Below are 12,866 nucleotides of genomic sequence, written 5' to 3' on the forward strand. Positions count from 1 at the left end.
ATTCGCCTTTAGATACATGGCACAGAAAATACCCGACTTATCCGAAATAATACCGTACATACAATATCACGAAAACAGCCGATTTCCAAGCATTCTCCAATTCCCGGGCCTTATTTCCTGCTAAGAGCACAAATACACGGACTGCGCGTTTCAAAAATGGCTTCAACCGACGAGATGTTACGCTATGTATACACAGAGGTGGTCACAACACAGGCTCTCAGTCAGACCATGCTGGACACTCGCAGAATTCGTTCTATTCGCACTCAAAACAAATGCGTGGGTACAAGCCTGCTTTCAGTCGTTCAGAAGAGAGAATTTTCGAGTTACGAGTTTCTGGTTTTTAAGTTCTTCTGCGTTATATTTTGTACATTCAGCCAGCGCAAGCAACACACTCCCGCGTTATCACTCTTGCTAATCGCTCGTGGCGTTTTCGACAAGCCTTACTACCGAAAGAACGCATATGTTGTTGCGGGGCCATAAAAAGTGTCACAAACTTGCCCCACTATGATTCAGTACACGCCAAACTTCATCACCATGGCCGAGCTGCTTTTCCTAAACTGCATCAAAACGCCAGGCGTGGTGAGCGTGCCTCAAAAGTATCCAAAAAAATAACAAAATTAAAATAGTGCTCGGGGTCAAAAAAGCGTCATGGTCTTGTGCAAGTAAAACTCTGTAGACGCGAAACTAACTGCATCACACGGCCGAGCACACAGAAAGCGTCGCAAACATCTCCCAGTACGAGTCATTAACTAAACTGTACTAGGACGGCTCAGCTGTTTTTCGCAACAAACTGCGTCACAAGTCTCGGTTCCGTGCAGCAAGCCTACATGCTTGAAACGCGTCGCATGCTGTCAAGCGAAATTTCTCACCTTGATGTAGTCCAATAGCAAAGTGGTGCCGTGTCAAAGTGCAGCAGAAACGCAATAACACGCCGGGAGCCCAACAAACCAGTCTAAATCCTAAAACAGAAAAACAGGCAGACGGGTCGCTGAACAGGCCGACGCACACATGCGCAGCCGGCCTCGCTGGCTTCGGCGACGTGTCTCACGAATGACGCAAGCATCTGGCGCGTCATTGGCTCGTCGCTAGGTAACGTAAGAAAAGTGAATCGTAAAGTATAACCTAATTTATATGCAGACATATTTAGTTTTGCCGGGAAATAATAAAAAAAAAATAAAGCAATGTCTGTTAACTTCATTTCACATTTCCTTTTTTTTCCGATGCTCTCGGCAGCAAACGGTCGACATTACTACTAGCGTGACGTATTTCATATTGCAGTTTTCGCCGAGTGGCACCTCTTGATGAATTTTTTTATGGCAGAGTCTAGGTACGTCGGCGGCTCGCAGCTTTGTGCGTGCTGGCTGTTCTCGGCGGTCACTTTCGTTGAAGCGATAAACAGCACGAATGTCACTTCACTCGCTGCTACTGCCGCATTTCCTTACGCCAGCGTTTTGACAGCGCGTTTCCACGGTCATCGAGTCCGATGTGTTCATACATGCTTGTGCGCACTTGGCACCATACTTGTTCAGTTAGTTAGTGCGCCTAGGTTTACAAGTTTATGCGGCTGATAAATCTACTATCACTACTTCGTATCACCGTCAGCAACAGCCTACCTTATGTCCAATTCAGGACGAAGGCTTCTTCCTGCGGTCTGCAAGTACCCTTGTCCTGCGGCAACCTATTCCAACTTGCGGCTGCGAATTTCCCGATTCCATCACCGTACCTATAGTTGTCCGCGAGTATAGTATTCGTATGTTTACAAGTTTATGCGGACGATAAATCTACTAACCTTACTTCGTATAGCTCTCCACTAATTTGCTATCGCAATTGATGCTTCGCCTTTTGGGCGAAGTTGCGACTTTCTTTCTATAGTTGAACATGAGTGGCGAAAAGCCTTCCAATAAACTTTAAGAATGGAAATTTTTTTTGTATACAATACTTCTCGGATAATAGGTGGCACCGCTCCCATTTTCTATTTTCGCCATTTCCTTGATTGCTAACGCGCTGTCCTCGCTATGAATGACGAATTTGTTACTAGAGAAGCCTGTTGTTTCAATGCAGTTCAACCTATTATTTTTTCTATATGAAGAATCATACTTCAATCATGCATCATATCAAAAAGCTTAACTGCGACACATCAATTGCACCATTTCCGCACCAAGCTTTCACGCGGTTTTGAACTTCTCATTGTTTTGTTTGTCGTATAAATCTTTGATATCGTACCTATGTAGCCTGTATAACGTAGTACCCACTCCCCAACAAAAGTTAAGTCGGGAGGCAGCGCTTGCGTTTGACTAGCGCCTTCTCTGTACTTTTTTTTTCTTGGCGCGGGACGTTCATCAAAGGAATAACAACCAGTCCGATACAAAGTTAGGACGTTAAGCGCAAGTAATCACTCAAGCTAATAAATGCTACCGGAACGGCAACCTACCAGCACAGAGCTATTCTGCGTTTGCTTATGCGGTCTGCTTACGTGTTACCATTTTGTAATCTGGCATCCTGCCGGCCCGTGCATTGTCTCGTTAAGCTGCCTATGCCCGCGACAATCTTACGACCGTCTCTCCCGTGGCTTTTTTTTTTTCACCATTACTCCGATAACATCTCCATCGCTTGATTAGCTAATGTTCCCACTAGCTCTGAAACCGAGGGCTTCTAGTAGCTGGACGCGCCCTACGGCTCTCGCTGGATGGAATGGTTTGCATTTTCTTGCAATGTGATGAGCCGTCTACATGTTTCTGAAGTAGCGCTGACAGGTTGCGAATATCTGGTTCCACGTGTCCTTGTGCTCAGCTTAGACTGAGAAGGAAGGTACTACCGTTCACGTTATCGAAAATCGTTTCTCTCCGGATTTCTCGCTTTTTTTTTTTTTTCGTGCTTGTCAATCACCACCACTGTCTCTCGTCAGCGCCCTCTTGAGCCTCTCGCCCTCGCCTGCTCTTTCCAGCCTTGGGTCTTTGCAGCAGGGCGCGCTGCTGCTCTTCCACGACGTGGCGTCGCTGTCTCGCACCCTCTACGACTCGCAACTGTGGGGCCTGCTGTTCGCGGTGCTCGACAGCCCCGAGTTCGCGGCTGTGCCCACGGTGAACCGCGCCTCGCTGCAGCAGGACTTGGGCGCCTTCCTCCGCAACGGTGACGTTGGGGTCACGCTCTACATCGCCGGCATCCGGTACATTTGGCGCGAGACCAGCCGCGCCGTGTGGAGGGCCTTCGCAAAGTGAGAAGTGTGAACGCTCAGCGCCCTCACGTTATTTTCCACCAAGATGTGCGGAATACATCGAGCGTCAGAATAATAAGCAAAAAAGATGAAATATTTTCGCAGAAACATTTCCAGTATCAGGGGACCATACCAGGTTGAAACTGAAGGCGAGATTCAGCCAAAGCAACCCATGGCTTCGTTTTGAATTTGTAGAGGCGGCTCTGATTATAAGTGAATGATACGTGTACATTGCATTTGCTTTAAATCATGCGTGCCACACCACTGCAGCCACACGCCGCGGTGGCTTAGCGGCTGTGTTGCTGCGATGCTAAGCACGAGGTCGCGGGATCAAGTCCTGGCTGCGGAGGCGGCATATCGACGGGGGCGAAATGCAAAAAAAAAAAAAACGCCCCTGTCCCGTGTATTAGGGGGACGTTAAACATGCCCTGGAGGTCAAAATTAATCCGCAGTCCACTGCTACGACGTGCCTCACTATCGAGTCATTGTTCTGGGGTGTAAAACCCCCGAACTCGTTCGTTCACCCCTGCAGCCGGAGATCTTGAATCGGCCCTCTCTTCCGAGGGGTTTTAGAAAGAAAGCGAGGCGCGTGTCAAACCTCGTCCTCCGTTCCTTATCAAAAACAACGAATGACGTTTGCTGACTGTCATTCAGTGTGGGCCGAAGACAATTAGCCAGAATCATCTACTAACTAGCCAGAAAATTTTCTTCTGATTTGTTACCTGCAGGAAACACTCGTCAATACGGGGTTAACAATTAGTGCTGCCCGGAATAAGAGGTAGCGGAACGTAGGCAGGGCTGCACATGACTTTAAGGCCGTGATCGTCCCATTCAGCGGTGCTACAGTGCCGCCGAACTAATGAAACCTGATTATTTGACTCTGCGGAAGGATATTTGACATAAGCCTAAATTAACAATGCTTATAGTAGAACCGACGATATAGCGAGTCTATATACATAAGTCTTAATCTAAGGTATGTGTAAGTCTGAAGTACGCCTATATAAATATCATCAATTTAATTACGTTCAGTGAATGCAACTGTACATTCTTCTTTTGTAGTGCGACCGAGTATTGTGCGTGTTGCCTGTATGTACCTTGTGCGCGTGTTGTGCGTGCGGTGCATATCCGCAGTCCTTGTATTTACTCATCCTACATTAGGCTTAGCTGAGCAGTATGTTTGCTGCATCGACCCGCAGTGTCATTTTACGCTTTGTACACTTTTACCCGCACCAAACCTAGCCTATTTTTCTTTTAGATCGCAGCTGTTAGGCGCCCGTTCCTGCACTCCCAAAAAAGTTTACACCCTTTTGGTTGTGTCTTGTCCGACAATGATTATCGTCATCTGATTGCCCGTGTTTCCTTTCTTTAAGGCTGCGAGCTCGGTACTTCCAAGTAACAAGCAGCTTGCGCGTTATCTGCAGCCTTCTCGATAGGAAAGTAGCTAGCGCTCAGTTTTCAAAGAAAAAAAAATAAATGAAACGCAAGCAAGGCACATGGCGATTACTGTTGCGGGACAAGACAAGCCCAAAGGGTGTCAACTTTTTTTAAGAGTGTGCATTAAGCGTGGGCGTCGGCGTAACCCAGCGAACGAGCACAGCGAATGATGAAGGAGAGAGCGCGGAGAACAGCGGGGGATGGAAGACGGCGAGAGCGAAGAGAGCGCGAGGAGAAAAGCGGAGAAGGAGAGTTTAGCGGAAGCGTGATGAGGAAAGCTGAGGAAGAGAGTACGGTGAAAGGGTGAGGAGCCTCAAAGACAACCCTCGTTGATTTCTTGCAATGCGCTGCATACGCGCCGTTACGCAGGGAATACCGGGAGATCAGGAAGATGGCCGCCAAAGTGCCGCTGGCGCAGCTGGACGAACTGGTCCACAACATCACTTCCTGGCACCAACCGGTGGACACGACTGCGGGTAACATAACCGATTTTGACCTGGACACTCGGCCCTTCGTCGAAGAGGTGATGTGCCTGGTGTCGGGGGCGCAGGTCTGCGAACAGCACGACACTGATTTGGACGAGTGGAGCTTCGACATATGAGCGTCGTCCTTTCAAGTGTTAGGAGCGCATGGGAAGGCTCGGCGACGGCCCCCTCGCGCTTGCCCAAAAAAGAATCATTATTCTTCCGAAACATTGAAAAAGCTGGACTATAGCGGCAACTTAATGCCCTGTATAGTATATTTATTGGTGTTTCTCACTAAAGATGTTACGCGTTCGGAGGCTGGTCGTTTTCTTTGCGCATTTATCATTTCAAATACATTCCTAATGTCGAAGGCAACGAATTAGTAATTTTGTGAGTTCGTGATTTATGGTACAGTAGCTGCTCAGCGCGAAATGAAGCAGTTGTTTACGTGCATTAACAAGCGCTCACACAGGACCGAACCCCGACGTTCGGAATAGCCATTCCGTTTTACGGACACACCAAAAGAAAATATTGGTCAGTGCTAGAGATTGAAATATACGGCTTCTGTAATAACATATCATCCTCGTTCGAAGCGAGAACAGAGCTCATGCGAGATAAATTACGAAAATAAAATAGAGCTGCGCCGGCTATTTCGGGCTGCGAAGCCTGTCATGCGAAGTCGGCACTGCCCGACAGAGAAAGCGACCCAGAGGAATTAAGTCACGTGGTGAATTACGTAAGCTTGTGCGTCTTGGCGCGGGCGATTTAGTTTTAGGAGGAACAGCAGCATGTTCAATGGCATTATTTTACGCAACAAATGCATTGGCGCGAAGAAACGCATTATATATTCATAGGCGATAACTTTCTTGCACTTACTCGGTTTTATATTTTCCTTTAGCGAACCTTGTTTTATGCATAGGCGAGAAGCAATATAAATAAATAAATGCATCGCAAATGGTTGCAAATATATTGTCAGGATAGTCCACTCCTTGAAGGCAGACCAAGACGGTTTTCGCGATGTTTTGCGGCCGCTGAGCGTTTTCAGTTGCCAGAAGAAGCGGCTAGGAAATCGATGTCTTGACTTCCCGTTGCCGAGTCAACTCGAACTAAATACAAAAAAAGCCAGTGCGTACTATTCAGGTTCTATAGTGTCGCAGTTAAAGTAAGGCAAGCTATTCAGCGGCAAAAAAAAAAATTACAAAACGTGGCGGAACCTGCGAACTTATGACTTAATTCCGGTATTTTGTCCTCAGAAGTATGATGACCGAACACCGCATTTCTTATCATCGTATCTCGCACCATGTTTTTAAACCTTTCTATATATTTCCTTTTTCGTTGAACAGATTGGTTGACGTCAGCTAGTATATACCGTAAATGGCTGCCTGATGCTGAGCGTTGCAAATACTTTCGCCTAGCCTAACCTAGGGCCAAACAATGAAATCTTCCTTACCGCAGTAAGGAAGCCTTCATTGCGGTGAGGCTACCTTATGTCACTCTGAAAGCTTCCTTACTGAGGGGACCTCGGTGAAGGCTTCCTTAGTGCTTCACTCTTAGGCAAAGTTACACCCTTTGGCTTGCCCCTTCTGCCACACAACAATAATCGTTATCTGCCTTCATGCGTTTCCTTTCTTTAACGCTGCGAGCCCTGTACTTTCCAGTAACGAATGGCACGCGCGTTATCAGCATAGAACAGTTTACACCCTTTGGAGTGCCGCTTCTGATAACGCGCGTGCCGTTCGCTACTGGAAAGTCCCTGGCTCGCAGCGTTAAAGAAAGGAAACGCATCAAGGCAGATAACGATTATTGTTGTGTGGCAGAAGGGGCAAGCCAAAGGGTGTAACTTTGCCTAAGAGTGTTCCGCAGCATAAGGTAGCTCCAAAACTACCTTCATGCGTCCATACGCCGCTCCTGGCCCTGAACGAGCGCTTCACCTCACTGCTAAAACACGTGACCTTTGCTTACGCATGCGCGCTGTCGCCCACCTGCGGAGAAGCGCGAGCATGGTACGTGTTGCCAGGCATGTTCGTTTCAGTCCCGCGTGCGGCATGAAAGCGTTGCTAGGCGTTGCTAGGCGTTGTACGACGCCGGCGTGCCAGCGTTGATGGAGCACATCAAGTTTTGCACTGTAATTCGCTACTTTTTTAAAGTTTAGTAAACAAAACTAGAAGAAAGCGTCCACGCTTCTCTATATTAGCTCTTCAATTTAAAGATTGTGCGACGATACAAATTTCTTTATTGAATAATGGTGTTTGCTTAAAGCTTTTAAGAGATAATCTCGAACCCAGGCATGCGGCAACAGCTCCTTACGTGAGGTCGAGTGAAAGGAGCTTTCAGAGTACGCTTGCTTCCTCCATCGGTCCTTCGCTGTAAGGAGGCCTCACGTAAGGTTAGGAAGCACTCGAAGGAAAGGAACGTTTCATTGTTTGGGCCCAAACCTCCATTCATAAAAGGACCTCGACTTAACCGAAGTATGCACACCCCGGCCCTCCATGCAAAGAAGAAGCCGCTTGTCTTCAACTAAAGGTGAATCGTACAGAGAGAAGTTCCTTAAAAACGCAGTCACTCGAGTGCCTTCCTTCAGGCATTCAAAGCACTTGGTAACAAAATTTGCGCTTAGAAATAACTTCCAAGTGATACTGAAGCGCAGTGACAAATCAGTCAAACTAACCAATCAATCGCTGCCTGAATAGCTGAGATGATTTTTCGAGTGGAGGAACTCTACCGCATACCGGGTCGAAACCACCAGATTATTTGAAAAGGAAATGGTGGCACTGAATGCTAGTGTCATGTGTAGTGAGATGAAGTTCCTTATGGTATTTAACCATCTGATAAATTTATGCTTTCTACCCTGCATGCAATATTAGCATACGCAGACCTTACGAAACTGTTTTGACAGCTTGTGCTTTCATTTTTCGCTGCCATCCTTGTAACTCCAAGGCGACTGCCTTGCAAGTTTTGTGTTCTGTTTATTGTACAGCATCACTGTACGAGTGCTTATCACTAGCCAAGCAAAGCTGTACGCGCTTCAGTCCCTGTGCCTTTGAATATTTTTGTAAATGTTTGAATAAACTACTACTATCTTCTATTATTGGTGGCCCTGCTAGCTGCAAAATCATTTCGTAAGCTGAACTGGATCCGTATACCTATAGCCGCAGTCATAGCCTATGTCTACGGCTATGCTGTAATCGGGCGAGTTACTGTGGGCGGTTTCTTCTTGACGCCGCAAGTGCATGCACCCGACTAGTGGAGTGAAAGCTGTCACAGAGGAAACAAACAGAGAGCTGTGAAGATGCACCTGCCTTTCCCGACCTTAGACTGATGTTCAGAAAAACTACTACTAAATAAGCGAGAAACAGCAACTCTCCGTGAGCTAAACTAACACTTGTCGAACGCGAGCCTCTCTAAGCTATACGCGACACCCAGCAACAAAGTTTCCGTGTGCGTTTCGAGCTAGGAAAAGCGACACTTCTGTTGCGGAATGAACAATGAATAAATATTTTCTGTCTTTCTTTTTTTACATGATGCACTGTCGCCCGAGCATCATCATTATTATCCTCATAGTTGACGATAACAGGCGTGCGGCAGAAGTGCTGCCGGGTTCTGAGACTGTGATGCTTTAGTTGCAAAACTTTGCTTCGTCTGGAGTGCGCCGGCGTCCTAGCCTGAATACGTTACTTTCCATCTCCAATGGGGAAACCCGTATCACCACGGCAGTAGTTGGTAGCAATTTAATAAACATAAATGTGTAAGCAGTTACATAACGGAGTCTTACGTGCCGAAAATACGATCCGATTGCGAGGCACGCCGTAGTGGGGCACTCCGGAATAATTTGGACCACTTGGAGTTCTGTAGCGAGCACCTAAAGCGAAGTACACAAGTGTGTTTCGCATTTCGCGCTCCATGGAAATGCGGTCGCCGTAGCTGCGATTTGATCCTGCGCTACCACGCGCTCCACAGCCCAATGCCATAGTCACTGAGAAACCATGGCGGGTGTTTATTAATTTCTTCACTTCGGTCGGCGTCATTTCTGTTTTGTTCATGTATTTTTTTCTGCTTCTTTTACTGAACTTTCGCAGTATCACCTCTTCAGAAAGTGGTGCGATTGAAAATGTTAAAATATTAAACCGAAGGCTTTTTTTTTTTTTTTGACAACCTGTCGGGACCCTTCTGGGAACGCTGTTTCGTGCTGCTACTTTGTTGCCTCAAAGCTCATAGTTAAACAAAACAAAAGGAAATTTATTACGTCTCCGGTGGTGGGATTGAACTTCGGTTCACCAGCACAGCAGCGCAATGCTTGGAATGTTAGGCCATAATCGCTGTTTTTTCTTTCTCTAATGGCACGTGTATCGTACTCTTGTCCTGCACACGCGAAATAGCTCGTTGACGTGATCGCCGAGCAGGTCACACTGCCCAGCATGCGCGCGTGAAAATGCATGCGGGCTCGCCAGCTTTCTTTACGCCAAAACCGCCGGAAACAAGCACGGGCGAACTGATAGCACTTTGATCAACCGTTTTACGGTAACTTCGTTTTGCATAGATTCCCAGATGTGTGTTGGATCTGTATCACTTAAAAAAAATACTATTTTACTGAATTCTTTTTTAACATACTCATGTTGTTTCAAATGCACTGCCACGATTGCTCTTGTTGTCTTGGCACGCCACTGACGTTGCTTTTCTTTTTCTTTTCTTCTTTTCTTACGAATGCTTCCACAGACTGCTCTCGCTAAACGTTCTACAAGTTTTGTTGTACGCCCGCCTGTTTGCTCGTCACACAAGCAGCGTACCTTAAGTAAATGAACAAGTAACCAAGTCAGCCACTAAATAAATGCACCTCGCAGTTGGTATTGCGGCTACCGCGGTCGCAACTCGACAGGACGCCGACGCTTCAGAGCTCTGCAAACAGGTGGGCGTCAGCCTGAGCCTTCCTGATAAAATCCAATACTGCGTGCGGGAACGAAGCGGGGGGGGGGGGGGGGGGGGATAAGCCTCGCGCGACAAGTGTACGACAGCGTAGCCCTCGCGTGTCGGCAGCCTCTGTGACACTCGTATCCCGAGGCGCACCACATTGTCGCTGTCGATGCGGCGCGATTAATTATTTTTGTCCGGGAGGAGCTGCCGCAGCTCTCCATCCTAGGGCACGCGGCGACTCCGCAGAAACGACAGGCAGCGGTCGATGGGAACCGCGCCACGCGGGCAGCGCAAAATAAAAAGCGGGTCACTCGCGGCCTTCGTGCCGGACGGTGCGGCGACGTCTCCGGAAGAGTGACGGCCGAGTGCCGCCCTGAGAGCTTTCGGTGCGGCTTTCTCTCGGTTTCGTAAGACCTCGGTCCCGTGGCGACAGAGTAGCCAGTCTCTCTGTTATTTCTGTCGTTGACAGAGGTATGAGGCCGAGGGTTAATGTCGTAGCGCCGAAAGGAATCCTCTCTGTTGACACCTGAACAACCGAGAAGCAATGCGGTCGAAGAGTCTGCCAACGGCCGAGTTGAAGATTTGTAACCGCCAAGTGTTGGCCGCACCGAAGCGGCCCTCAGTCGATCTATCCGACCAGCTGAGGAAATATCGGTGGGTTACAGCTAGTCGTACAGTATTGAAGCAAAGGCAGAGTACTCAACAAAATGCTTTCTGTATAGCCTAAGGTTAATGTGATGCAATTTAGAAAAAAAAAGACACCTTTAAGTAATTTCGCACAGAACTCTCGCAGTAATTTCGCGAACTTTAGTTGTCGAAAAGCAAGCAAAAGTTTCATACATGCGGGAACTGCAAAAGCTAAGTAACAACTTCCTACTGAAGGCGATACGAGTGCACGAAGCTGATCAGGTACTCCGCAGACAACAGACACAGGCTTAGAGTATATATGTATATATATATATATTGAGCTGACCCTCTTGGTTGGGTATATATGGGTATATATACGTTTCGTCTGACGTTCTTTTGCATCAATGCTTTCTTCCAGCCATTTCTCCATGTTGGCCAGTAACCGTGCGATTTTCTTCGTGCGGAACATGAATGGGGTCCGTAAATGCTAACTAAACTACAGCGCGAGTCTTCCCAAAGCTATAGGGACGCCACGCGATAAAACGTAACGGAGGTTGTGGTGCCGATCCTGACGAGGTCACATTTTGTGACGACCACAGGTGTTTACGTTCGTACCACCGCGTTTTGAAAACGTCCTATTGCGGTGAAGAATCTAACCTGCAATCTAGTGATCAGCAGCAGAACGCTACAAGCGCTAAGCTAATGCGGCTGGTTGCATTCTGGCTACTGACCTGTATCTGTATCTGCCTGCTCTTGACAGCGAAAGAACGTACAGGAATTGCGCTTTCGTTTTTTTTCTTTTTTGCGAACGTGTAGGTTCAAGCACATAACCCATAAAACTGATTTGTTTACGCCTTCGGTGATGAGCAAACTCTGTTCTACACATTACATTTTTCTGCAAAAAAAAAAAAAGTTGCATATTCAAGGCCTCATTCCCCAAAGCTTTTCGTGCGTAAGCTCTCTTTGCCAATGGTGGGCTGCCTTCGCTGATATGTCGAACGTCAGGATTGGCTCGCATTTGCTCTTACGAACAAATCTGCCGAAATAAGTTTTGTGAATGTGGGCACCCTTTCCTTTTCTTTTTTTTTTTTTCTTGAGCCCCAGCTGTTCCCTCCTTGCAGATTGGCTACGCTTTCAGTTCTCTTAAGGAAGAAAAAAAAAAGATTTAATTTGCGTAAGGATATCCCTAGTTTTCTGGCGCGTGCGTTAATGCTTGTCTTGACGCAGTGTCTACGTGACCCCCGCGAGAAAACGAAAGAGAGAGAGAGTAAAAAAAAAAAAGAAAAAGTGTCGGGCTGTCCAAAATTGACGACCGGCTCCCGCCAACAGACGCTAAGTGTCGCTGAGTGTAGAAAAGCCGTCACGCGACAAGTTAAAACATAAAACAAGAAAGAGAACGGAAGATATAGGGAAATTTCGGTCCTGTTGATCCTAAAGAACTCTCCGCGCGCACAGCGCCACGCACGTTCGGACTTGTTTACGCATCTCGCGCAATGCAGACCCCCCCCCCCCCCCCCCGAGCAATGTTTACAAAATGCTCTCCGTGCTAGAACCGGCGATGGCTTCTTCGCTAAGTGGCGGCGCCAGAGAAACACGAATATTTTATGTTCGCGGAATTGTCTATGGCGGTGCCGTTACGCACCCGAAAAAGATGGCGGGCAGAACACTTGCGTTGGTGCACGCGTGCAGCCGAGCAGGGCACACAGTACTGCCACGCAATTTCACTACGCTAATAACTGGATAACTAATTAAGTCTTGCCAAACATCGAGGAACACGCCCCAATCAGCTTCCAGGCCTTGTCGCGTGGCGCTACTTCGTTCTAGGCAAGCAGGCTTGCTCGACAACCTCTCGCTGGAAATTCGCGTTTCGAAGCTTGCTACGAGCGAAACAAAACGAAATACAAAGGAATAAAGCAAGGAACGCGCACGAAGCTACGCACACACGGACACACACACAAACGCGTGCACACACACACACACACACACACACACACACACACACACACACACACACACACACACACACACACACACACACACACACACACACACACACACACACACACACACACACACACACACACACACACACACACACACACACACACACACACACACACACACACACACACACACACACACACACACACACACACACACACACACACACACACACACACACACACACACACACACACACACACACACACACACACACT

General features: G+C 47.6%; 2 protein-coding genes across 2 annotated transcripts in view; one reads left to right on the forward strand and one right to left on the reverse strand.

The window, feature by feature from the left end:
* Positions 1-5,472, forward strand: part of LOC129384132 (aminopeptidase Q-like) — a 36,448-nt gene extending 30,976 nt beyond the window's left edge. The window contains exons 11-12 of the mRNA XM_055069289.1: positions 2,945-3,214; positions 5,018-5,472. Of these exons, the coding sequence (XP_054925264.1) occupies positions 2,945-3,214; positions 5,018-5,249 (502 nt within the window). The 3' untranslated portion in view covers positions 5,250-5,472. The remainder of the gene's footprint in view (positions 1-2,944; positions 3,215-5,017) is intronic.
* LOC126528372 (uncharacterized) overlaps positions 1-12,866 on the reverse strand; it is a 336,775-nt gene that overhangs the window by 129,110 nt on the left and 194,799 nt on the right. The gene's annotated exons all lie outside the window — the stretch shown is intronic.

The sequence above is a fragment of the Dermacentor andersoni genome, chromosome 9 (genome assembly GCF_023375885.2).
Source record: "Dermacentor andersoni chromosome 9, qqDerAnde1_hic_scaffold, whole genome shotgun sequence".
NCBI classification, from domain to species: Eukaryota; Metazoa; Arthropoda; class Arachnida; order Ixodida; family Ixodidae; genus Dermacentor; species Dermacentor andersoni.